At 42.9% G+C, this 27,598-nt stretch overlaps 1 protein-coding gene across 1 annotated transcript; it reads right to left on the bottom strand.

Moving 5' to 3' along the window:
* LOC118079931 (bMERB domain-containing protein 1-like) lies at positions 1 to 27,598 on the bottom strand. The gene is made up of 6 exons (XM_035104701.3): positions 27,520 to 27,598; positions 22,791 to 22,911; positions 4,201 to 4,274; positions 1,904 to 2,018; positions 1,288 to 1,361; positions 1 to 159 (listed from the first exon to the last, which is right to left on the bottom strand). Exons 1-6 carry the CDS (start codon positions 27,596 to 27,598, stop codon positions 41 to 43), a joined length of 582 nt encoding a protein of 193 aa, XP_034960592.3. The 3' UTR covers positions 1 to 40.

The raw sequence follows: 27,598 nt of genomic DNA, 5'->3' as shown, positions 1-27,598 counted from the left end.
GGGGTGGGTGGGGTGGGCAATATGGACAATAGCCCCCAGCCTACATGACCGAGCAGGTGAAGCCACAGCATTCCTTCAGGAGGGTGAGGCCTGTCTTTGTTACATATGGTGTAGAGGTTTGCTGTCCTCTTGAGGTCATCTTCTTTTCTTTTGCTGGAGCTGTGAAGGACAAACAGTTACTGCTATGGGAACAGTGGCTCATGCTCAGGCCCTATGATAGCCACCAATCTGCCTGAGGTAAGCAGGTGTCTGCATGTGGGATCCACACAACTCATATGGAGGGTGTGAGCTTTAAAGCTGGCCCGTAACCAACCAGTGGAGGACTGTTCATATGGGCAAATGGGGCACTGCCCCACCAACCTCTGTCTGCCCTCAACCAGACCTCCACCTGTCTGCTTCCTTACAGCCAGTCCAGGGCGTGACACTGGCTGTAAGCTTTATCTTCCTTAGTCTCAGTGTTGCCCTTCTAGAACTTGGCAGGGAGGAGAGAGGAGACCAAACTAGAATTTGTTGACTCTAGTTGCCATTAGCTCTGGCTCCACCTACTGTTGACCTCCCTGCCTTCTGCCTTGCTAGTTCCAATGAGTGCCAGCCACCATTGTAAGCAAGTAATGTGTATATTGGGTGGCAGCAGCAAATCACATATGACACCAACCCTCCACTCCAAACTACACTCAGTGGGAACAGCTGCCAGCACTAATAAGTATCTGTGTGTGCATATTTGCATTTGCAAACATAAACTTGTCACATTTACACTGGACTTTTATAATATATACTAGTAAAAATATTGGGTCACTCATTAAAAAAAAGTAGATAATTCAGGATCTTTTTGATTAAGAAGCAAGAAATAAAAAAATATACACAGATCATATAAGCAGCTGTTTCCCACACAGGCTAGCTATTTTCCAGTTGCAAACAACTTCTCCTCCTCTTGGGCAAGGTGTGTGAGTGTCCTGGCTGATGGACATTATCCAGACTGCACGGGAACCTCTTCACACAAATGGCTTCCCTTCTGGAGCAGCATCTATGCACAATGGATTCAGCCATGCAAGATAGCAAAACCCAGATCTATGAATGCAAAAGAGCAAACAGTGCAGAATCTTAACACCTAATCTAAATTATGCAAATTTGCATCATTTATACAAGTTACGGACTTCAACTTTTCTTGGTGCAATAGAGATAGAGATAAAGATGGCAGAGATAGAGATATAGCATGGAGGAAGCACAACCCTGTTCCTACATACACACAGCAGTGGAAAGGGATGCTGCTCACTCCCAAGTACCTACTTGTTTTCGGAAGGCAGGTTTTGGAAATCCTGGTCTTCAAAAACTCTGCCATTTCTTTGTCTTCTTCTCGTTCTCTGTGGAAGGAGGAAATTGGTTACTACTCTGTGGATGAGCACTTTATTAAAAAAACATTTTAAAATCTGCCTACACTCCAGTATTGCAATGGTATAAATCTACAGATCAAAAAGGTTGATCATCCCTGGAGACAATGATTTGAGTTTTTGCTGAGTGATGTAGAGTGAGCCCTGCTTCCACCTCCTCACCTTACCTTTGGAAAAGTCCCTTAAAAAACAAACACAATATGTGATGATGAATTTAACAGCACACACATTTACAATTGCTCTGTGTGGAACTGAGGAAGCAACAGAAGCAAAGTCTGCCTGCGTACCCCAACCAAACAGTCTAGTGGATAAAACTGGCTTCAAATACTCGAGGTGACTCCCGGACAGCTACCTTCACTCAGTCTCACCTACTTCACAGTGTTGTTGTGGGGATAAAATGGGATAACCACTGAGTATGCTGACCTGGGCTCCTTGGAGGGAGGCTGGCAAACATATGTGAACAACACTGAGTACATGCCAACACTGAGCTGGAGCCAGGAAATTGGCACATGTACCTGAGCCTTTCAAACTCCACATCATCCACCAGGAAATCTCGAGTCTCCACAAGTTTGTGAATCTGCTGCACTAGCTCCTCCTCCTGCTGCTTGTCTTCTTTAGATTTTTTATTTTCTGCAAGAGAGGGGAAAACCCACAAAGCAATAGGTTAATGACAGAGGAATAACAACAAATGGATTGCATGAGAGATACAGTCTGGGGGTGTCCCCTGCCAGAGACAGGGAGGGCCCTCTCGGTAGTGGCACCCTAGTGATGGGACACTTTCCCCAGAAAGGTTTGCCTGGCACTTACCTCCAGTCCTTTCAATGCCAGGCAAATACCCTTTTGTTTTCCTAAGCATCTTATATACAGTGTTAATGTGTTTCTCATGTTGCTGAATCAAAAGCTCAATCGAGCTACATCAACCTGTAGCTGACCTAGCAAAAAGGAAAGACACATTCTGAAGCTTGTAGAGGTCGAAATGTGACAGTGGATCGGCCTCTCCACTCTTCCTTGACTTTAGACTGCACTGTAATTAACTGATTCATAGAATCATAGAGTAGGAGCTCGTTTCTCCCTATCTTCCCGAGTCCATGCTTCTTCAAAGTCCATGATGCCTTTGGTAGAGGCTATTCTCCAATTGGAGCACTCGCAAGCCAGATCTCACTCACAGGATCATCACCTTGTTGTGGTGAATGGGCTTGCACATTCCTATGTTTCTTGTGAGCGAAGCCGTCAGGAGTCTCATACTCCCAGTAGGGTCACCCAAGGCGATAAGGTCAAAGGGGAGAAGCTAGACAAAGAATGATCCAAGACGTCCTCAAGGGCAGAAGAGGTGGAAGACAACAATGTTGTTATGTTACAATGGCTGTGAAGGAGGACGAGGGCTACGGCAGATAAGAAACTACTGATCGCCATGATACTCATGACCTCGGAATAGACCCTGACTGTGAAGACCGTGCATTGATCAGCATGCACTGATCTCCACACATAGAACAAATTCATGTGCAGGTGTCTTCCAAAAACCCACCCACCCACTTTTCATAGCTGCCAAGTTTTCCCTTTTCTCGCGAGGAAGCCTATTCAGCATAAGGGAAAATCCCTCAAAAAGGGATAACTTGGCAACTATGCCCACTTTTAAACAGATAATAGATAAATATAAAGTATGCACCCAACTGTTATCCAGCAACGGATAAGCAGCATTTAAGTAGCCCCTCCAAAAGGACAACTTGGCTTCCTGGTGGAGGTGGAAGTGGTTGAGGGGCGGGAGAAGCAGAGTGGCAGGGCTGAAAGTCTCAGTTCCATGCAGTGGACAAGACCTGGAGGATACAGACCCATGTTGTAGGGCACTGTCATGGAAACAGAGAGTGAGTTGGTACTGATCAAGTGGCACCATGAAGAAAAGGAGGATGCACCTTGGACTTGAGAAACTTTATTTAAACATTTGGGCTGTGGTTCAGGATACAAGGATTCCAGACGACGACTTTCAGGACCAACTTGCAGCCCTCTGTCTATACATCTCCAACCAAACATAGTGGTGGTTTCCACTATGACCACCTATGGATGGTTGTAAATCTTTGTTCCTCCCCACAGGCTCCTTCATCCTCCCAACTTTGTCTTGAAAGTTCCTCTCAATTTTTTTTCCTAATCTTTATTCCCTTCTTAATGATGGTGCCCCTTAACTGGGACTGGGTGTGGCAGACAATGCTATGGGCAGTACATATTTATAAAACTATTATTATTTGCCCTCTTGATAGTTGTGGCAGAATGGGTTTTATACAGCTTTAGTATGTTTCACCTGTTTTGAGATGCCTGGGTTCTACTCCTGCCTTGCTTGGCATTTAAAAATGCAGATTCCAAAGCTAGCCAAACATCTGTGAGACAAGAAGAATCTTAGGATAACTTTGCATTTACATTCCTTTGCAACATCCTCTCCCAGCTTAGTGGCACTGGAGGCCATAGCTGCCAAGTTCTCCCTTTTTTTAAGGGAAATTCCCTTATGCTGAATAGGCTTCCTCGCAAGAAAAGGGAAAACTTGGCAGCTAAGCTGGAGGCCAAGTGATCCTGTAAATGGCAAACCCCACTGGTGAATAGGGGAATCCAAAACCCTCCAGATGTTATTGGACTCCAGGTCCCATCAGCCCCATCCAACATGGCCAATGGACAGGGGTGATGGGAGTTGTATTTGAGCAATATCTGGAGGTCACAAGCTCCTCATACCCCAATATATGGAGATGGCACCAAGAGAGCTCTATGGAAAAACAAGGTGCTAAGAAAACTCACTCCCTGGGAGAGTTGCCATGGGTTTGGGCCTTACCTGGCACTGCAATCAGCTTCTTCAGCTCCTTTTTCAATCTGGTGATTTCCTTACAAAGCTGGATGTCATCCATCCTGAAAATACAAGGGAAGGAGCCTCAATCCCTTGTCCACAAGAGACCACAGAGACAAGTCACTTGAGCATCCCTTACCGCAAATCCTAATCATTTACCTTTCAACATGCTGCTGGGAAGAACTCCAAGCTGGGTTGGACACTTCAGGCTGAAACCAGTCGCTTGGGCCCTTTGATACCACCTTGCAACAGATTATATGTGGAATATTTCTTGTTTATCGTTTCCCACTTTCTAGCACAGGCATCCCCAAACTTCGGCCCTTCAGATGTTTTGGACTACAATTCCAATCTTCCCCGCCCAGTGGTCCTGTTAGCTAGGGATCATGGGAGTTGTAGGCCAAAACATCTGGAGGGCCGCAGTTTGGGGGTGCCTGTTCTAGTACATCACCTGCATTTTACACTTTAAAACTCTCTAGCCGCTCCACAACCTTTCTTCCAAATTAATAAATTACTACATGAGGCAGGTAAGTGAAGCAGCATGTGCTTCTACATGTAGAATGCAACAAAGGATCATTTAAGGAGCTGTAGAAAACAATCCATCTCGGAAGGAGGGTTTACACTAGGGGCGTGCACATTTGCTTCAGACAAACCTTGAATCCCAAGCCAAATCAGGAAGATTTGACGAGAACTGGGGCTCTTCTAAAGCGGGTGTCCAAAGTCTGCAATGCAATGTCACAGACTGAATCAGGCTCCTTCCAAAGCCTCTGGAATTGCCTTGGATATGGGGACATCCCACGACACCCCTGGACACCTCCAGATTTGTCAGTATCATTACATCGCATACCTGAACTTGTGTTCATACATTTAAAGCCGATTAAAGCACTTCTTCACCCTCGTGACAATGAAACATGACCAGAAAATTGCACTAGAATGTGTGGAATAATGACCAAATATTGTGCAAATGAACAGCTTGTATGGGTTTCCCCTTTCTTCTGAATAGGCATTTGTAGTGATTGGGCTTATAGTAGACTACAGTAATGAGATCAAGCTCCAACATTGTAGCAAGGTATCATGAACCAATGGCAGGGACCAAGTGGTGGCACTAGAGGGAGAGATATTCCCAGGTACACAGAACCTATTGCAAAAAATCAAGGGCCGCCTGCTATGAGAGCTTTGAACAAAGGTGATCCATTCTACAATCTTCTCTCAGCCACGAAACTGACTTAGATGCCCAGGGTTCCGGTTTCCGCCTGCAGGAATGGCGGACCTGTTTTCCATCTCTCTGACCTTCGTAAGGAATTTGGCGGTTGCTAGGGGAGTAAATGGCAACCCCCTACCCTCTCCGGGGGTTACGGAGAGGGGCCGCTGGCCCGCGATGCCCCCAGACCCACTCCGACTGTTTTTGGAGTGGGGGGAGCTTGGGCTGAGCACTTACGAGGGCCAGGACTCCCGGACGCTAATCTGCATGGCGGGGATTTCCATGGTTAAAGAAGATAATTAGGCTTAAATCTATGGACATACTTCAGAAGGAGGGGAAGAAGCGCTGTTTACTGCTGAGAAATTTATGCTGCTGAAAGGAGAGGAGTCAAAGATTGTACTGCATCTGGAAGAAGGATTGATGGGGACGGAGCGATAAGGGAAGTTTTTATTTTTATTTTCCTTCATATTGTTGCCTCGTACCTTCCCGGACGCGATGTCCTGGCTTGTTTGGAGTGAAAGAGAAGCAAAAGACTGTGTGAGTTGAACTTTATAACTGTTGTTACTGAGCATATTTTTTTTAAAGATGTGGAGTTGCCGATGAGAAAAGCCTCCCCCTAGTCGGGCGGAAGGAGTTCTGGACGCGCTCGGAGGATTTATGAGTTGTGACGCACTTTAAATTGGAGCAGCGACCTGAAGCTAAGTTCAGCTATAGGGCAAGGAGATCCATTAATTTACCAAGAGTTTATGGTTTGATGTTTGGGTCTCCTGCCTGAAAAAGCTGTAAATTCTATAATGATCGTGAATCTTCATGGCTGTGAGAGAAAGCGAAAGTGATTTGAGCTTTTTGAGATGGCGCTGCTTCGGGCTGCTTCGACGCAACAAGGAGCTCCATTAAGAAGATTTATGGGGAGGCTGGACTGATTAACTCACACAGGAGAAAGAACATCTGTGAAACTTTGTTTGATATTTAGCTCAGCGGCTGGGAAACAATCGGATGAAAGTGGAAAACATCTATGTGACTGTAAGGGGAAGATCTGGATTATTATGAACTTGGTGGACGATTTGAACTTTAGAAAAAAGACGGCAGTGGACAGTTGCGAGGAATTCCCAATTTCTTGAAGCATGGGAACCCAAATAAAAAATTCTTTAGATGATTTGGCATAACATTCGGTTTGATTGATATATATATGTGTATAATTTGAAATATTGAATGTGATATAATTGGTTTTAATTGGAAAATTAATAAAAATATTTTAAAAAAAAGAAAAAGAAAAAAAGAAACTGACTTAGATGCCCTTCAGGCGAGTCACTGCCTTTCAGCCTAATCTATCTTCATGAATAAGAGGAGAAATCTGTACACTGAGGAGTGCAACAGAAATGATAAACTATAGATCTGCATCCCAGCAAATGGATTTGAATCAATGTTGCTCATCTAATGACTCAGTCACAAACTGAATAATTCCAGAGGATACTGTTCTCTAAATAGGCAACCCTATAATTTATCTTGGTCACAGGAGAAACCCTATGAGAATACAGCTAAATGTGTTGATACCCATTCAAAGCCAAGAAATAATTTTATACAGAAGACATTATTCAGGTTTCCTCCCCACATGCGAGCTGTTTCTTCTCTCCATTCTCCTTCAGTTTAGGTTGCATTTTGGTTTTATAATGTGATGCTTTTAGGATTACAAGAAGCATCTTTGGGTGGAGGGCTTCTTCTAAGACAATCTGATAACCTGGAATGCTCTTTTTCAGGAAACACAAACACACACATACAGGAATCATGACTTGGAGAGGACTGAGACGGAGGAGGGAAATCAAAGTTCAAGAATTAGGTGGCAGTGAGATACGAATTCATCTTTCTGTAGACAACTTGGTGATAGTCAGAAGAAACTGCACCTGTGGTTGGCAAATTATCTGTAGCCTTGGGTGCCAAATAATTCTTAGAATCATTAAGGGTTAGAAATCGAATTCCTAGCTAGATTTGACTTGGGGCTGCTGGGAGCAAAAGTTATCTATATTGATCCATGCTTGCTAGCTTTCAGTGATGCTCAATCTATGGCTAGCAAACCTTGGGAAATGGAGAAGATTCAATGGCTGTGTACTTGGAGCGCGTGGTGCTGACCTTTAAAGCCCTAAATGGTCTCAGCCCTGAAGGAGTATTTCCACCTCCATGCTCAGCTTGGACACTGAGGTCCTCCTCCAAGGACCTTCTGGTGGTTTCCTCACTGTGAGAAGTGAAGTTACAGGGAACCAGGCAGAAGGCCTTCTCGGTAGTGGCACCCACCCTGTGGTATACCCTCCTGTCAGATGTCAAAGAAATAAACAATTATCTGACTTTTAGAAGACATCTGAAGGCAGCCCTGTATAGGGAAGTTTTTAATGTTTAGTGTTTCATTATGCTTTTATATTTTTTGAAAGCCACCCAGAGTGGCTGGGGCAACTCAGTCAGATGGGCAGAATATAACTATAACAACAACAACAACAACCACAAGGGAAAGTCCCAGAAACAATATAGCAGCAACTCCTATAGGTAGTCCTAGTATGCCATGTCAGCTATGTCTCATTGATCTAGTTCCCCGTAGTCTAGGGCATGGTCTGGGGGCACATGAGGCAGTAAGCAGGTCTGGGTCTGATCATTTTCTGGATGGGAGATCTTCTGGGGACCACTTTGAGTGTGTCATCTTGAGATGCTTGAAAGAAGAAAGGTGGGATGTGATTGTACTGAAATAAACAAATGTATAATAAACTTTGCTCTGCAGTATGTCGTATTGTGGGTGCTCCAATATGAGCAGATAGAATTATATTATGTCTGCAGTGACTCAAAGAGCCATGCACAGTAAAGCAGAAATTAGGAGCTATTCAACTGCATTGCAAGCAGATAAATACAATTTAAGAACTGGGATTCATATATATATATATATATATATATATATATATATATATATATATATATTACTCCAATTTGATGCCTTATTTTTAAATTGAATGTGAATTATTAAGTAATTCTGTAATGATTTATTGAGACCCCTTGGCTAAAACAAATACATTTTATCTGACAACAAAAGAAAGCTGGCTAAAATTAATGAAATTTTATTATCTAATTGTCTTTACAGTGCCACAATAGAAATTGTTATATTATCCATCAGCGAATTTGGGTTGGCTACCTTTTGTGTATGTCTGTGTAATTTTACTTCCTATACTCTGCTATAGCACATCCCTGCAGCAAAAGAATTATGTGCATAATATACATGGGTTACATTCATCAGAACAGTGCATCTAATTGCATTACATTATGTAACCATCCTGGCAATCTCTTTTTTCTTGAGTTTTCCATTTTTCACAGAGGTCTTTTGATGTGCTAATTAACCCACACAGCCTTGCTTAGCCTGTCTTTAATAAGTGAAAAGAAAAATGGTCCTAAATGATGAGTGAAGGCCCCACCTAGGTACAATTTAATTCCTAAACCCTTTGTAGCAGCTACTCTCATTATAACAGTTCCCCCTTCCCTACAGACATGAGGGCTAGGGGCATACTTCTGTATAGCAGGAATTCTCCAGGAGCACCAGATTCCGCATTATGATCCATATTCTATTAAGAATGACAGAATGCAGGTATGGCCAACTGACAACCTGTGGTCTAGGTCCAACCTCCAATACAATTTCCCCTAACCCCGGAAGCACCGACCAATTTGAATCATAGTAAATTGATAACCTACAATTTCACATGTAAAGAAATCGGGGTGGGGTAGGGGGTGGGATTAGGGAGAGTTGATAAGATCACAATTCTATGCATGCTTTCTGGGAAGTAAGCCCCACTGAATGTAGTGGGGCTTGCCTCTGAGTAAACATGCATCAGAATGCACAGTAGGTTTTAAGCAACACACATTTCCACATTTTGTTATCTCTCTCTTTTAGACCTGAGAATACAGGATAGTCCTCCTTGGCTTAATGCATCCATCTAGAGTTCCTGCTCCCTTGCAGTTGACATCATCACTGCCATGGATGGCTCAGAGTTTAACTAAAAGGCTGGCTATTCTGAAAGTATTAAGAAGTCAGTGCAGAGTGCCTTCAAGCTGCTGTACGGATTTCTGGGAATACGCTTGCAAAGCAAACTTATGTTAAGCTAACAAATGTCTATCATCTTATATCGTGGATCTTTCCCTGCTGCAAATTCCATGGTGATTGCATTCAGGTTTTAAAATCTGCTCCAGAAAACCAATTCCACAGTTGTTACTTCCTAAAAGCTGAGCTTTTATCGTAGACTAGAAGGCCCTTGGAGTCCCTTCTAACTCTACAATTCGAAGATTCTAATGAGCGAGAAAATGGAAAGTTAAAAAGCAAACAGACATGAAAGGCCAGAAATGAACAGGCCATTCCTCCACCTTTTACTTAAAGAGCCCCACTAAAGCAGGCCAGTGTCCCATCTAGTCCAGTAGCCTGTTCTCATAGGCCAGATCCCTGTGAGAGGCCTGCAAGCAGGATCTTGGCGCAACAGCACTCTTCCCCTTGTGTAGTTTCCAGCACCTGGTATTCAAAAGTATACTACCTCTGCCTGTGGAGGCAGAGCATAGCCATTTTGGCTAGAGCCATTTTGGCTAGAGCCAGAGAGAGACTTATCATCAGTGAATTTGGTGGATCATCTCTTAACACTGTCCCGGAGTTGGTAGTCATCCCTACATCCTACATCCTATGGGAGTGAATTTCATAGTTTAATAATACACTGTGAGAAGAAGTGCTGTCTTTTGTCTATTATGACTCTTCCAATGTTTAGCTTTATCAGATGCACCTGTGTTCTAGTATAATGAGAGAGGGAGAAGAGCTTTTCCACTTTCTTCATGCCAAGCTGCCTGCAGAACTCAGCAGGGCATTGGATAACCACTGACACCAACCCAAAGAATTGCTCTTTCAAAGCACAGCAACTGCTACTCCTCTTCTACCACATGAGGAAAATATATTTTGCTGCTGATGTCAGAACTCTTGTTTTTGCATACGTAATAAACTAATAGAGGCATATGGTTTATTATTTTAGGGGGGGCTGGTGTTTTTTTTTACACTAAGCAGACAGAGGGAGCTATCCATGGTTCTGTCTTCTGACAGCCCTTAGTCTGTTTTGGGGGCCTAATCCAGCCTCTGTGGCAGTTTATTTATTGGGGTCAAATCCTTAACAAAGCTCAAGCTGAATTGTAAAAAAAAGAAAAAAAGAAAAGCTCAACAACTCTGGGGTAAAATCTCGACAACTTCAATCCTAAAAAACTCCTGACAACTTTGGTTGGCCTCCACGCATGTTCACTTCATCAAATCTGGCCCTCTTTGGAAAAAAAAATGGGCACCCCTGCCTTTGAAGAACTGGGCATGGAATCTGATTATAGCTCTTTCAGGCACTGCAGCTCACCATTGAAAAACTATATGGCCCTGGACTTCCGGGTTGGTCGCGGCTGAGCTTAGACGTGAATCAGGTCGGTGGAGTTTTAAACCACCAGCTTGGTTCTTTATAGAGGAGGTAACGGGCTTTTTCGAGGGCAACGAAGGGCCTGGCACCATGAAGGAAAAGTTCGGGTGTTTTGGGGAGCAAAGCGGCGCGAAAAGAGGCCAAAAAAAACAAAGGAGATTGACCGAGGGAAACGGAGCTTTGGGAGCCTCGCGCTTTTGAATTACCCACCCCTCTATAAACGGCCCCGGTTGAAGCTCAACCTGGCGGCGGCTACAACAATAATAACTAGATACAAAGAGCAAGGCTAGGACAGTAAAAAACTCAAAGGAACTTACCGTAGCCTTTGCTTTAGCGGAGAGTTCATTTTAGAAGAAGAAGAAGAACAAAGAAAGGGGCTTGTCTGTAATCTCGGAGTTCACCACACTGCGACGAGCGGAGTGCGGGTGTGTGCCAAAGAAGACTTGGAGGATACAAAGTAACCCAAAAGATCGGTGGAAAAGAAGAGACAACTCCCCCCCCCCCCGCGCCTGGTCTGGAGGTACCCACGAACTGTACTGGGGAAAGGACGAGGTGGTGAGCTTGAAACATCCAGCGGAGAGTGGAGCGGTGTGAAGCGACAAGTAAGTGAAGGAAGGGAGGAGTGGGGGTGTCTCTGAACCCGACTGGAGGCATTTTAAAGCAGCGGAGAATACAGGATAAATAAACGGGAGAGAGGAAGATCCCAATTTTAAAAAAAGAGACGGGAGATAGTCAGAGGCGAAGGAAAATAAGTCGGAGCGGCTGAAAACAACAAGGGGAGGGAGGAAAAAGACGCGGATGGAAAAGAAAGCTGCTGGGGAAGACGTAGTTCGGGATTAGCGGAGTGGAGGGCTTGAAAATATAAATACATAACACAAGGAGATAACTAGAAAATGGCGGAGAAGGTGCTGAATCATTGTTAGAGAACGGAAGTCACTCAGCACAAGGAGCCGGAAGAAGGGGAGGGACTTAGAAAGCAAGAGAGAACAGGAGAGTGAAGATAGATGATCAGAGCGACACACAGTGGTCGCTGACATAGGAATCGGGAAATAAAAGGAATAAAAGGAAAAACTAAAGAACAAACAGAGAATAAAAAATAGTCAATTTACCTCCCCTCACTCTATGAAAACCTCCCAAGAAAGCAACTCCCCTCCCCACGCTAAGCTTCTGAACATCATGCAGGATTAAGCGACAAATGCCCTCCCCCCCCAACAGGAATAACAAAAAGGACTAAACCACCTGAAAGCAATATATTAAATTGACAACAGCATTCCCAAAAAGGACAAAAATTAAGTGCAGATGAGTCCAGAGAGAGAGAAAGAGAGGAAAGTAAAGGAAACCATGGAGAAAAGACTTAAAAACCAACCATCCATCGCCACAATAAACACGCAAAGACGACAATCAGGCGTAGAGGCAGAATCAATGGATATAAGAGAATTAATTTTGGGGATGAGGACGGAGATTAATGAGAAAATGGACTCAATGAATGAAAAATTGGATAATATGGGAAATAAAATTGAACAAAATTTAAAAAGGATTGAAGAAAACTCTAAAGCAATAATTGATTTGAATAAACAATATGAAGAGTTACAAGGGAAAAATAAAGAGATGGAAGAAACTACCCAGAATATATCATCTAAGATGAATAAACAAGAAGAAGTGATAAAGAGACATACAGAGGAACATAGAGAATTTAAAAGAGCCCAAGAAAAAATGAGAGAAGAAATGCAAAAATTAAAGGACATGCAAGAAACTTTATGGGACACGATTGCGATGCATGAACTCAAACAAAATGATCTGACGTTGAGGTTTAGGGGCTTAAAGGAGAATCCAGATGAGAACGTGGAAGACATCATCATCAAGGAAGTGGCGACCTGGATGGACTTACAAGAAGAGGATGTATCCATTTGTGTAGATAGAGCATTTAGATTGAAATCGAAGCAAGCGAAAGCAGGCAATTAGCCTAATGACTGTCTGGTCTTTCTAAATTCTAGAATATTAAGAGACAAAATAATGCAACAAAAAAAGGTACAAAAACTAAAGATTGAGGATAGGGAGATTATCATCATGAGGGAGATTCCACCAAGGTTGTTGAGAAAAAGATCGAAATATAAGTTGCTTGCGGACGCTCTTCACAGAAATAACATTTACTATAAATGGGAGTTTCCTGAAGGGATAACCTTCACTTATAAACAGGTTAAAAGGAAATACACAACAGTATCTCAGGTGGAAAAATTCTGGAGAAAATATGCTGGTGAGCTGGGGGGGGGGGGAGGTGGTAGAGAAAAAGAAAAAGAAAGATAAGCCAGAAAGCGAAGAGGAAGAAGATTAGAGCTGGCGAACGCACCAAAAATAAGAGAGAGGGAAGGGAAATAGGAGGAAGAAGGACTACCCCGTCTCTGGTCAATAAAAATTGACAAAAGTGATTTTAGAAAATGAGTGAATAAGAAATAGTTGGTATTTGTTATTCTTTTTTTCTTTTTCTTTTTCTTTTCTTTTAGTTGGTTGTTGTCTATATATATGAGTATTGGAGGATCTAACCCAATTATTGATTTTGTTGTATTAAAGGAAATAATAAAGGTAAATTTTGATAACTCATACGTGGTGTAAGGGGGAGGAAAAAAAAGGAAAGAAGAAAGAAAGAAGGAAAGCAATGGATTTAAGGATTACCACTTGGAATATAAATGGACTGAATAATAAAACAAAAAGGAATAGACTGGAACGCTTGTTGGTTAAGAAAAAACTAGATATAATCTGCCTACAAGAGACACATATAGCAAGAAAACACCGTAAATTATTGGTGAACAAAAAATTAGGAGATGAATTTATATCCTCAGATACGAGTAAAAAAAGAGGAGTGGTATTCTATGTTAATCCAAAATTAAACCCGAAGCAAATTTATAAAGATAATGAGGGGAGAATTCTAATTTTAAAAATCAAAATGAAATTGGAGGAAATAATTATAGTAGGGATTTATGCGCCAAATGAGAATAAATTTGAATTTTTTAAGAAGTTAGAAAATGTATTATTAGAATATAGCGATCAGGAAATAATATTAATGGGAGATCTAAATGGGGTAATATCAACAGAACTTGATAAAACTAATAAACAGAGGGGGGGAAAGAATGAAGGGCGCCTTCCAAAATCATTTTTTCAATTAATAGATAATTTGGACCTCCAAGATGTATGGAGACGTAGATACCCCACCCAAAAACAATATACATTTTATTCATTTCCAAATGACACAGAAAGTAGAATAGACATGGTATGGGCAACTAAAGATTTGACACTACGATGTAAAAAAATAGAAATCGCGCCGAAAACTATATCTGATCATAACCCTATCTGGATGGAGTTAAGAAGTAAGGAAAAAACTGTTAAACGATGGAAATTAAACGAAACATTATTGGATGATGAGAAGATAGTTAGAAAAACAGAGGATATAATTAAGGAATTTTTTCAAATAAATTTAAACCAAGAAACCAAGTTAAATACGGTGTGGGACGCCGGAAAAGCAGTGTTCAGAGGGTTTTTTATTAATCAATGTAGTTGGAAAAAGAAGGAAAAAGAAAGGAAATTAGAAAGTCTCTTGAAGGAAATCAGGAAAAATGAAATAGAGTTAGATAAAGTGAGAAGTCAGGACAAAGAAGATTTAAAGAGAAATATTAGAATATTACAAAACCAAGTCTCCATGATCCTGGATGAAGAAATAGAAAACAAATTAAGATACTTGAAACAGAGGAATTTTGAACACTCGAACAAAGCAGGGAAGTACTTAGCCTGGCAGCTAAAAAAACAACAAAAGGAAAGGACTATAGACAAATTGATGGAAGGTGAGAGAATAATAACAGATCCCAAAGAAATTTCAAAACATTTTGGACAATATTATTCTAAATTATATAAAGAAGAAAAATTAGATAAATTAAAGATTGAAGATTATATTAAAAAACCAATGTTCAAAAAGCTGATGATGAAAGCATGAAATTGTTGAATGAACCAATAACTAAAGAAGAAATACAGGAGATAATTAGGAAAACTAAGGTAGGGAAATCCCCAGGAACAGATGGAATTCCGGCGCTATTTTATAAGAAATTTGCCAAAGTACTAATTGAACCTTTACAGAGATTATTGAATGAAATTATGGAAAAAGGAAGAGTCCCCCAAACCTGGGAAGAAGCCTACATCACAGTCATCCCAAAACAAAATTCGGACAAAAATCAAGTAAAAAATTTCCGTCCTATTTCATTATTAAATAATGATTATAAAATTTTCACAGATTTGATAGCAAGTAGAATGAAAAAAGTTTTGAAAAATTTGATTAATTCGGACCAAGCAGGATTTCTCCCAAACAGAGGCATGCATAACAACATTAGGAACATCATAGACATATTAGAATATCTGAGTATAAAAATTAACAAAAAGGCGGCATTTTTAATGCTTGACGCTGAGAAAGCTTTCGATAAAATCTCGTGGGTGTTTATGAAGATGTGTATTCAAAATTTGAATTTTGGGGAGAAGATCATAAGAGGAATAGGAGCAATTTATAACAAGCAAAAGGCAAAACTAATATTAAACAATGAAATAACGGAAGAGATACAAATACAAAGGGGGACGAGACAGGGCTGTCCACTGTCGCCGCTATTATTCATTTTATGTTTGGAATTTCTATTAAAAAACTTAAGGGAAGAGGAAATGGTAAAGGGTATAACAATTGGAAAGGATGTCCATAAAGTAAAAGCGTTCGCGGACGACGTTATAGTCACGGTAGAGGAACCATTGGAAAGTATACCAAAAGTGTTAGGAAAAATTAAAGAATTTGGCGAATTGGCAGGGTTTGATATAAATATGAAAAAAACTAATTTGATAACCAAAAATTTATCAAAGGAAGAAAAGGCACAATTGCAGGAGAAAGTAGGATTGGAAATAGTAAAAAAAACTAGGTATTTGGGGATATGGATTACAAATAATACAAATAATTTGGTAAAGGATAATTATGTTAAAGTTTGGAAGGAGGTAAAACAAGATTTGGAGAATTGGAATAGGTTAAATTTAACATTATTAGGCAGGATAGCAACAATAAAAATGAACGTCTTACCGCGAATGCTTTTTCTTTTTCAAATGTTACCAATATTAGGCACAGGAAATAATATTTTTAAACAATGGAGAAAGGATCTTACAAAATTTATATGGAACAATAAAACAGCGAGGATAAAATATAAATTATTATCGGACTCTAAAGAAAGAGGGGGATTGGCCTTACCAAATTTTAATTTATACCATGATGCGGCAGGATTTCTATGGTTAAAAGAGTGGATCACCCTAGAAAACCATAAAATATTAGATCTTGAAGGGTTCGATAATAGATTCACCTGGCATGCCTATTTGGTAGATGACAAAGTTAAAATCCATAAAGGGTTTAACACCCATTTAATCAAAAAATCGTTGTTAAAAATCTGGGCAAGCCATAGACGGTTGTTGGAGCCGAAGACACCAAAGTGGGCATCTCCATTAGAGCTAACTACAATTAAGAAATTAAACACAGAAAAAAAATGGGGGAAATACAATGATTTATTAGAAGAAAAAGAAGGTGAATTAAAGATAAAAAATTATGAAGAGATACGACAACATTTAAAAGGGTGGTTACAATACCACCAAATATGTAGTAGATTTAAAGAAGACCAAAAAAGAAATGGCTTTCTGTCTGAACCCTCTTTGTTGGAAATCAATCTGTTACGGGACGATCGAAAAATTATCTCCAAAATGTACAAGGTGTTATTAGAGTGGGATCTAAAAGACGAACTGGTAAAAGAGAATATGACAAAATGGGCAATAGACTTGGGAAAGCCCATACAAGTGGAGAGCTGGGAAAGGCTATGGAAAATATCGTGGAGGTTCACGGCATCAGAAGGGATCAGGGAGAACATGATTAAGATGTTTTATAGGTGGTACCTTACACCCGTGAGAATACACAAAATGTATAAAAATGGAAATAATCTCTGCTGGAGGTGCAAAAAAGAAGTGGGGACATTTGTACATATATGGTGGCACTGCGAAAAAATCAAAGTTTTTTGGAATGGGATATTAGAAGAATTGAAAAAGATATGTAAATATAATATTAAAAGGAATCCGGAATTCTTTCTATTGGGAATAATGGGAGAGGAGATAAAAAAAGAGGATGAAAAAGTCAGTCTGTATGCGATAGCGGCAGCGAGAATTTTGTTAGCAAAATATTGGAAAAGAGAAGAAATTCCGGATATTAAAGAATGGCAAGAAAAATTGTTAAGTTATGTGGAATTAGATAAAATAACAAATGTAATTAGAGGAGGCAATAATAAAAAATTAGTTAAAAATTGGGAAAAATTTGGAGAGTATATCAAAAAGCAGTGCCCCATGATAAAAACTTGGACTTACTTATAACATCTTGCACAGAGCAAATTTAAATGGGAACGAAGCAGTGGAAAAAGGTATGTTGTAATTAACCCGGGAAAAGGACAAGAGGAAGTCGGTTCGGAAATAAAGGGGTTTATGGAAATTTACGGGGTACAGAGTATAGATAATGAAGAAGAGATAAGGGAATTGATAACGTGGGTTTAGATAAGCTTTAATTTAAATGGAGAACTAAATTTTTAGGGTTTTCTTTGCTAGGTTTTTTGGTTGGTGTTTGATTCATGATCTGATAAGTATGATTTGTTTCATAGTATTATTAGTATTTTTGTAGTATACTTTTGAATTTTTGTGCTGTCTTTTTCTTTTTTTGTCTGTATTTTGTATTTTATTCTCAATAAAGCTTTTTTTTAAATTAAAAAAAAAAGAAAAGAAAAACTATATGGCCCTGTTCACACTTAAATTAGGTTTTGTATTACCTACCATCTGTAGTTTGAAAGTAAAACCTAAATTGGCAAGATTGGACACCATTTAAAAATACACTCTGCTGCATAAACTGCTCTCAAAAGCAATGCTTTCTGGGGGGGAGGCCTTTTTAGCAGCACTTGAAGAAATATTCTTAACTTAAACCAATTTCCTTGCTAACTAAAAGACTATTTCACATATTGCCTAATCAGTCAGCTAGCTACCTCTTAAGCTGCTGTAGTGGAAGCAGCAAGTCTAATTAGCTTCTGTACCCCCAGTCAGCAATCTGGCAGCCGTATTCTGGGTTAGTTGTAGTTTCCAAGTCACCTTCACAGGTTTATGATGTCTTTTTTGCTGTTCACTTGTTTCTGCCTTTTGCCAGTCATATCAAAATAAAGTGTCAGAAAACAGATCTGGCAGGATGAGAAGGCACCCTAGCTCAGTGGTAGAACATCTGCTTTGCGTGCAGAAGGTTTGCAGGTGTAGCCGCTGGAATTTTCAAGTAAGGTTGGGAATATCCCCTATCTAAAACTCAAGAGAGCCACTGTTAGACAGTGCAGACAATATGGGTGTCACTCAGTATAGGGCAGCTTCCTGTGTTTCTGGATAAAAATTGTGAAAGAAACACATAGCAGAGAATCCACTATCTTAGGAGCCTCAGTGTTGCAACAGCCCCACTATAAAGTATGAGTTCTCCAAAATGTAATGCAGGCGTTGGCTTCTCAAATCAAACTCACAGTCCTGGATATGGCAACCCGTGAAGCATATCCAGGCTCCAAATTAGACACCACTTCAATACTCTACTCTTATTTATGCTTATGCCACAGCTCCTTAAGCAAAGGAATGAAAAAAACACACACACAAACGTGTTCTAGCAGCATCATGGTTCTTACCTCTGCAAGATATGCTACCTCTTGAGCAACTAGCCAGGGGACAAAGCCACCTGAGAAAGGAGAGTTTAGTCCCACAACAGTTATACTGTTCCAAGAGTCCTGCTTCTTGCAGATGAATATGAATAAAAAGAGCTTTTGGCCTTGGGCAAAGCTCACACTGAAGGAGACAAGGATCTATTGATGTCCTGTATGTTTTTTCCCCTTAAGTAGGAGGACAAGGCTAGACCACTTTGAAGGGGATGCTTGGGCTAGAAGATAGAATTGCATGGAGGTCATATCAAGAGTCACCACTGTGGGTGGCTGCGTGGGAGAATTCATTAGATAATCAGCAGTACTTGGGAGAAAAAGGCAATTAGCAGCTAGCAAGTCTGCATCACAGCAGCAGCAGCAGCAACATTTGGTGAAGACTTTGGGCTAAGTCTATAACAACTCCGAAGTGGGCAGAGAGAAGCCCTTATATTTGTTTGGAAGGGAGTACCAAAACTGTCATTGATGGGTTTTCTACCACCTTCTCTGTTCAGGTTAAGCCTTTCCCAACCCTAATGGCCTTCCAGATGTCTTGGACTACAATTCTCATCATCCCATGCTGCTGCACTCACCCCCCCTTTCAGCTAATGGGGAGAACTTTCCTTTTTCTACGTTGATTCACAGTTTAACTTCCATGCTTGATTATGGCAATGCACACTAAATAGAGCTGCCCTTGAAGATGCTGCAGAAGTTTCAGCCTAAGTGCAGTCCTTCTGACAGGTGTTGGAAGGCGCAATCATTTCCAACCTGCTCTTTGTCAGGCCAGTTGCAAGGATTGTCAAATCACTTCTTGGTCCTGTTCAAGCTACACTTTAAAGGTTAAAGCCATTGACTTCGTGTAAGAACATCATGCTCCAAAGACCATCTCTGGAGCCCACTTGCCTGTTGTGGTCCTGCCAGACAGCTGCACTGTGTGCTGTTTTTACAGTAAGCTAGTACAGTAAGCCACCTTTTTGCTCTCTTTTCATAGTGACTGCAAGACCGGCTTCTTTTGGTTCACTTCTGGTTGGTGTTCTTCTATGCCTGGCTAGCTGAGATAGTTGTATTTTATTGTTGTTGCTGCTGTTGCTGTTTTCATCTACATTATATACTTTTCATCTCTATGGAAGACTGGTGTATATATATAAATAGGACTTCTAGGGCAACCTGGTGCCCTGCAGATGATTCTGGACTACAGCACCACCATCCCTGACCATTGGCCATGCCAGCTGGGGCTGATGGAAGCTGTAGTCCAGGCATCCCCAAACTTCGGCCCTCCAGATGTTTTGGACTACAATTCCCATCTTCCCCGACCACTGGTCCTGTTAGCCAGGGATCATGGGACTTGTAGGCCAAAACATCTGGAGGGCCACAGTTTGGGGATGCCTGCTGTAGTCCAACAATGTATAGAAGGTCCAAGGTCCCTATGTCTTGTTTAAGGGGTAAGCCAATATAGGTGTGGACAGCTGAAAATAAATTTGGATCTAGGGAAAGGCTTCTGTCTGAACCTTGCAAATTCCTGTCCCTGTTGATATCTTTCAGGGGCAAAAATTAGCCCTGCTCTGTGGAACCCACAGTCTATGCAGAGCATGTCCTTGGCAAACCTGCCTCGTGGATATTGACACCTGCAGCTTGGCTGCTTCTTCCACCGAGTGATTCAGAGATTGGAGAAAACAAACAAAGGCTGCTCTGGCATGGAAATCAGAGCTACAGAAATTTCTCCCTCCTTCCGCTGCCTTGAAAAAGTCAGCTTGCACTGCTGACTCAAAAAGGGAAAGGCCATACTGTAACACGGCAAATGGGAGGGCTTTCCACCCCTAGGAGAGAGGCACAGCGTTGACATCACAGTCAGGATTAGGCTAATGTTGATGAATGATGACTCACCTCTGACTTCGGTTTTAGATCTCTCTCTATGTTTATATAGGCCACAGAAGCCTGGCAGTGCTATTCCTTGAAAGCCCAGGGCTGCCAAACCTGCAATGCAGACATATTTGGGGGTGCTTCTTCTCTAACAGCCCCTGTTTGGGGTTCATTGCTGCACCAAGAATATGTTTTCTATTGGACAGGAACCAGAAGAAGTGGTAGAGTATCTGCTTTGCATACAGGAGGTCCTCAGTTCAATCCCCAGCATCTCCAAGTCAAACCAGAAAAGACCTTTGCCTGAAACTCTGGATAGCCACTGCCAGTCGCTGAGCAAAAGGGACCAATGATCTGGCTCAGGCAGTTTCCTGTGATCCAGAATAATGCTGCATAAAGGACAATGGATGCATCCCTGGGGTCCTTATGGCACTTCCCTTTCGCTGAGTCTGAAATATATGCCAGGGTGCATCATGTAAAAAATGTGATGCATTTTGTCAAGGGGGTTTCTTAGGAGGATGCACAGTTCCATTAAAGCAGACATGTCCTCCAGGCATTGCCAGACCACACCTCCCACCCTTTCCTGACAATTGAGCATGCTGGGTGGGGCTGATGGGAACTGGAGTCCCACAACATCTGGAGGGCCACAAGTTAGCCAACCCTGCGTTCAAGGTACATCCAAAGATGTACCGAGGGATGCATAGGTTCCTAACAGCAGCCCAGCCTTTGATGAGGACCAGTCCCTATGGCATTGGGATGAGTACAGCTGGATTGCAGAAGCTTTGCTTAGCTGAGTCATTCTTAGCTGCAGAAGGGCTGGCACAGATTAGGCTAGCTACAGTCAGTCTCTGCAGTACCAGATGCTGGAAGTCATCAAAGGGAAGATGAGTTTCTTTTTGCATTTTCTAAATAGTGTGATGCCACATCTCATTCTCATTGACATGGCAGGGGCAGGGGCTGTGGTAGGCTCAGGACTGAGAAGAAAAATTGCACCATAAGATGTGTCACCGGTTGCTAGCTTGGATGGCTTTTCAAAGGATTAGGTACTTATTGTTTATTTTCCTTACAACAGCATCCTGCCTTTCTTCTACAATGGAACCCAAGGCAGCGGACATGAGGTTCCCAGGCTGCCTCCTGTCCAGGCACTTATCAGACCTTCAAGGTGGTGGCCCCTTGAGCCTTTGGACCATATACAGTGTTAATGACTATTGGCTGTGACAGTAAAACCAAACTTCTATGTTCAGGAACAGTGTGCTACACCCTTTACCTCCCAACCTAATTCAGCAGAAAAAGAGATATATGGGGGGGGGGGAGAGATGACTATACTGTGCTGGCTGGAGCTGATGAAAGTTGCAGTCCAATGATGTCTGAATAAACACAATTTAAAAATTCCTTCCAATAGCACCTTAGAGACCAACTAAGTTTGCCATTGGTATGAGCTTTCGTGTGCAAGCACACTTCTTCAGATACCAAGTTCCCCAATCTTGATGCATCTATGAATGGTCAGGAGGAGCTCCTGAATTTTTAACCCAGAGCTCTCTCCTGACCTGGTTTTGCCTCAGTGAAATAACAGTGTCCTGTGATACCAGAATGATTAGTCCAGGAAATGTTTTCACGGTCAGGCAGTAGTCCCTTTCCATTGATTCAAAGGTGGAGAAATTGGGAGGCGGTTGCTGTACAGATTCTGTGTACAGCATGTGCAAGTGTCCAACTTCTGCACATGTAGGCTTGGTGAAGAGGTTTAGGTGAAGAGGCTGGAGGCAGCCCACCTCATATTTTCACTATCCACCGAACTTAGTCGGCAGCATTGGGCTAATAACACATCCTCTACAGCAGCTCTTTTCAAAACACCCACACTCCTAAGAGCCGCTTCCCAATCAGCTGTCTGCTGAGAAACCCTTGCACGCTTCAAGGGTTCATGTTCCATGATCCATGATCAAGAGGGCCAGCCTGGCTATTTGACCTTTCCTGAAGTTGGCATATGCAGCCTTGGAAAACATGGGATCCCGCCCACCCAGGCAGGTTGAAAGAGAGGCCTGATGCTCTTGCGGACTCTTCTCACTGAGTTAAGTCTACATCCTTTCAAAGAGAGCATCATCAGACTCCAGGGCCATTAGAAAACGAGAGAGACTGAATTGAGAGAGCTCAAAGCAGGGAGAGGGAAACTGAGCAGATCTAGACAGAGAGAGATGAAGAGGAGCACCCAGGACCAGCTGCCTCTTGCCTCCTTATAGGTAGTAGAAAGGATCCTGCCCATGGAGACTTTGCACCTTGCTGAGCGCCCTCCCACGGGCATCCTGCTCTCCTGGTTTCCCAACTCACATGTATCTGAGCTCCGACTCCCTGCGCACCAGAACTTCCCGGATCCTCTCAATTTTGAAGAGCTCCCCTTCGATGTCATCAATGGTCGCTGTGGAGTCGGCCATGGACACTATCTCATCCTCTGAGGGTAAAAGGGAAAAGGAACTCAGTTAGCCAATGGGATGGGGATGGACAGGAAAGCAAGCAATGCCATCAGTGATTGGACTGGAATCGCTTCTAATTTATGACCACATGGCTGAGAGGTTCTGATTTCTGCCAGGCTGCCGTATATGGCCTATGTGGGACCTGTGCCCCTCCCCAACACTGTTGGACTCCGACTCCCGTCAGCCTCAGCCAGCACAGCCTAGGATGGGAGTTGTGGTCCAACAACCTCTGGAGAGCCACAGTTCAGTCTCATATAATTGCCTTCAATAGGATCTAAGAGCAGCTGATAAAATGGCATGAAAATATCACTGGGGAAATGGAGGGGGGACTGCAGAGAATTAGTTCCATAGATGGCAGCTGCTCCTCAGCTCCTCCTTCCAAACTCCCCTGAGGCAGACATATTCCTTTCACAGCAGTGCCTGGAGGGCTCATTTCTCTCTTTATACCTCTAGAGAAGCACATTTTCCCTCCTATCTTCTTGACATAGTTGTCAAGAGTCTGGCAGCAATTTCAGAGCCTGCACTCTTACACTAAGATTACAGGGAATGTGCTCATCTTAGCTTTTTTTTATTATAATCCCTTGTGGAATCTCTGAAACAAAACCAGCATTGCTGGAGACTGAAATATCTGTGCATGCCTTTTCCTTTCAGCGTAGGGGGAATGGCACTGTGCTATTATTATTATTGTGTCAAAGGACCAAAGAACAAAAGCTTCTGCTCTAGAGAAGACCCACCAGCAAGTAGCAGTTAGGACTGGCCTGCCATTTTGACTATGGAAGGAGAGACGTTCTGTTGGTGGAAAAGTTGCTACATCAAGCAAAGAACTCAAGCAAAGACTTTTTTTGGGGGGGGACCCCACATGTCCTTCAATAGGCACAAATGGGCAGGATGAACAACAGTTAAGTGGCTCCTGTTATCCTGCATGTCACAGGCACCGTCCAGTAGGTGCTCATGACATTCAAACAACTGCTCCCCAAATAAGAACCGACTCAGCAGTTGTGATACTGGGAATGATGGATGCAAAATAGTTATGCACTACAGCAGCAAACTGTGGCTCTCCAGATGTTTTGGCCTACAACTCCCATGATCCCTAGCTAACAGGACCAGTGGTCGGGGAAGATGGGAATTGTAGTCCAAAACATCTGGAGCGCCAAAGTTTGAGGATGCCTGCACTACAGTAACAAAATATTGCTGTGTACAGTTTTGGGTAAAATAATACATTGCTGCAGCAAACATGCAACTCCTGCGTACATTTCTTGCAGACACAGAAATGGTCTGCAAAAGTCCTAGGAACCTTCATTGTTTCAAAGTTGTGAGTTTTTTCTTGATTTTCTTGTTTTACCTTCTTTGAGCTTGGTTTTTTTTTTACAATCAACCATAAGAGGAGTTGTTAACCATCATAAAGCCCAGCTCTTTGCATAATGTCAGGCTCGGAATTCATCCTGATTGGATTAGGGCACTTCCTGCATTTGAAGTGCATTTGATCTCAAATACATAATGAATCTTTACCACCCCTACTGAGCCAAGGGTAGCCTTGAAGCACATTCTCTTCCCACCCTCATAGATGTTAGGAAGTAGCCTCATTTCAAAGTTGAATAGTTGTTCTCGTTGTTGTTAAATTTCTTTACCATCCTTCACCCGAGGATCACAGGGCAGTTTACAATATGAAAAAAGTTTCTATTGCTGAGTCTTGTACCCTCTGCTCTCTGAGGAAGGACTGTGGACCTGATTTGCATGTGGAAGGTCCAGGTTGCATCTCGGTCATCTCCAAGCAGGTCTGGGAAAGGCCCCTATCAGAAAACCTGGAAAACCACTGCCAGTCAGTGTTGGCAATACTGTACTGAGCTAAAGATGGACCAATGGTCTGATGTGGTTTAAGGCAGCTTCCTGTACTTCTGTCCTTTCCCCCCACCATGTGCCAGTAGTGCTATGGATATTCTTACAAACCACCCTGGAATGGGTTTGGATGAAGGGAGATAAACGTTTAAAATAAAATTGGGGGGGGGGAACGCATCTACCTCAATGAATGGAGCATCTACCTGCAGCGAAAGTCTCCTGCAAAATTGCTCCTCCCTCACACACACAAATAGGCAGAATTAGTTGGCATGCGATCAAGTCTGAACCCCAACATCATCTCTCATGCTCTGTATTTTGCACTAACTGGACCAGTCAGTCCTGAAGAACAGGATTCCTTTGGGTGGAGGGGACAGACACAGCTGCATTATCTTTATACAAAGTGTATAAAGGCCATTGGTGCATCTCACCCCGTCTCCAGCTTCCTTGGCACACACTAGCAAAGCCAAGGGATGAGATCAATACTTCATTACTGGAGCCAAATGACCTCCCAAGACTGGCCTGTGCCAGTGAGTCAAGTCAGAGGAAAGAGCCAGCCTCTGGCCTCTGCCCCTCTTTCCTTGCCTCCCCATATGCCCTCTTGCATGTCTGCCTCCCAAAGGCTTGCACAGCTGTTTGTTGCAGCAGCCTAGGCTACAAGCTCCCCAGGCAAATGGTGTCTCTGGGGCTGGCCAGGGGGTGTTTCCAAGCCACCTGTGAGGCAGTGGGAGGAGGCACCTCTCTTCAGGGTGGGGGGGCAGCTCAGAGACCGGGGTGGCAGCTGTGGTTGCCCAGAGCACTCCCAAGGAGGGGGGAGAGGAGAGGAGGCTGAGGGAACACTCCACAAGGGAGGGTGTGGAAAAAAAAGGGTGAGGGGCTGCCAGCTCTGCAGGCAAGGGGTGACATAACTGGGCTTCTGAGCCCCACAGGGGTGCCACAGAAAGAATGTAGTTGGGTCAAGGCAGCCGTGGAATCAAAAAGGTTGAAAACCTATGAGCTAAAAAATGCTGTGATCATTACCTGGGAAGAGAGAATGAATGAAGAAGATGGAAGTTTAAAACATCTGCCTCCCGTAACTTTGGAGGAAGCAGATGCTGGCTCGGAGCCATCTCCAGAAAATCTGTTGATGGTGGCCCCTAAACCGACTGACCAATTACAGTCCAAGCATTTTAGGCCGAGTCCCACAAGATGCTAAGAACTACATCAGGTCCTACGGAAACTTAACACAGATGAAAGACCCCTCACTTGTGTATGAGACGCACATACACACACAAATGCACCCCCTCTCCCATTGCACTACTAGTCCATCCTAAAAGCTATAGCAGAAAATCTCATAGCTTATGCTAAGAGAACTCACAAACAAAATGCTATATTCTTGTCCAGAACTGAGCTATTAACTTCACCTGCTGTGGTGGGAGTGATTAAACCACTGGCTGCCAACCCCATGCTGTCTCTAGCCTCCAGTGGGAGTAGCTCTTGGTTGAAGCCAGCTGAAGGCTTTGGGGATTGAGAGAAGGCACAGCCATCCACAGGATGTATGTGCTCTCAGCTTGTGTGGGAAGTACCATAGGAGCCCAAGCTGGCATGCTGCTTCCAGACCTTGGGGCACAACATGAGCCGAGCCACCTTGCGTAATTTGCCTCATCTGCCTGGGGAATTGAATTGGTTTTCCACTTGGTGACCCACCTAACTCAGCCAAGTGCCCAGACCCACTGTTTCAAGCAACAGGGTCTTCTTTGCCATGCAACCCAGCTGAAACAGGCAGACTTGGTTTGGGCAGCAGGTCAAAGGTGCTATTCTCTTGACGCCAATATGTTTCTGTGTATCTCATATATACACATAGTAAACACCCACCCACCAACAGCGGATGAAGGGGAAGGAACTGTAACATCCTTGTCCTGCATGCTGCTTTAGCCACTAGTCTACACTGTACCGAGGATCAGATAGAGGCATTTGAACTTGTAAGGTGTGGCTGCTTCTCTACGCAACAGAAGGAGATAGCTGAATTCTTGAATGGGAAGTTTTGGCATTAACTCCTTCCTGCCTGTCGCTTGCCCGGTTATGCCCATTCACAAAAATAGGGAGCTGACATAGATAGTATATAGCTGAGTAGAGGAGGAGTAAATCCTTACCTGGTGCCTTCATGGGGTATTGCTAAAAGCCATCAATTAGCATCAATGCCCCTCAGCTTCACCCATGGGGAAGTGGCCTTTCCTGGAAACCCCAAATAATGTGCATTTCTTGTTTTGGCCAGTTCTGTAATGCCCACACATGCACTGAACCATCCCCCAAGCTACTAGAGTGCGGCCAGCAGTCAAACTCCATCCACGCCAGAGGCTCTTTTTGTGAATGAACAGAGACTAGAGTGTCTGGTCCTCAGCCAGGTTTCCCTACTCATGTTTTCCCCGCTGCCTGCCACTACTCAATGCAAGCTTGATGCATTTCCACTGCCAGTCAGACAGACAGGTGGGGTCTCATATATATATAAATAACAAGAATAACATCACCAGGAGTGGGTTTTTTTGGGGGGGGGATTTGAATGAGACGCCCATCTCCATCTCCACTGCTGCAAAACTTTCAAGGAAGACAGAAAATAGCAGACACCCATCAGGCACCCAGTGTTATACTCGCACATGCACACACACATCATGCAGATCTGCAAGGATTTAAGCCCCACTTCAGGAGGTGCAGTGAGTAACAGGGAGGGAGTTGGTACTTCGCTGCTGGGCCCCAGGTGTGCAAACTAATCTCACCTTTGCCTGCATCTGCTGCTCTCCACTTGGTTGACTCCAGGGATCCGTACTGGGTGGATGCCTTGGTTTCTTTCTCCAT

This window comes from Zootoca vivipara, chromosome 2, assembly GCF_965207765.1.
Source record: "Zootoca vivipara chromosome 2, rZooViv2.hap1.1, whole genome shotgun sequence".
Taxonomy (NCBI): Eukaryota; Metazoa; Chordata; class Lepidosauria; order Squamata; family Lacertidae; genus Zootoca; species Zootoca vivipara.
Note: the sequence above shows the minus strand (reverse complement) of the source record. Positions and strands in the feature narration are given on the sequence as shown.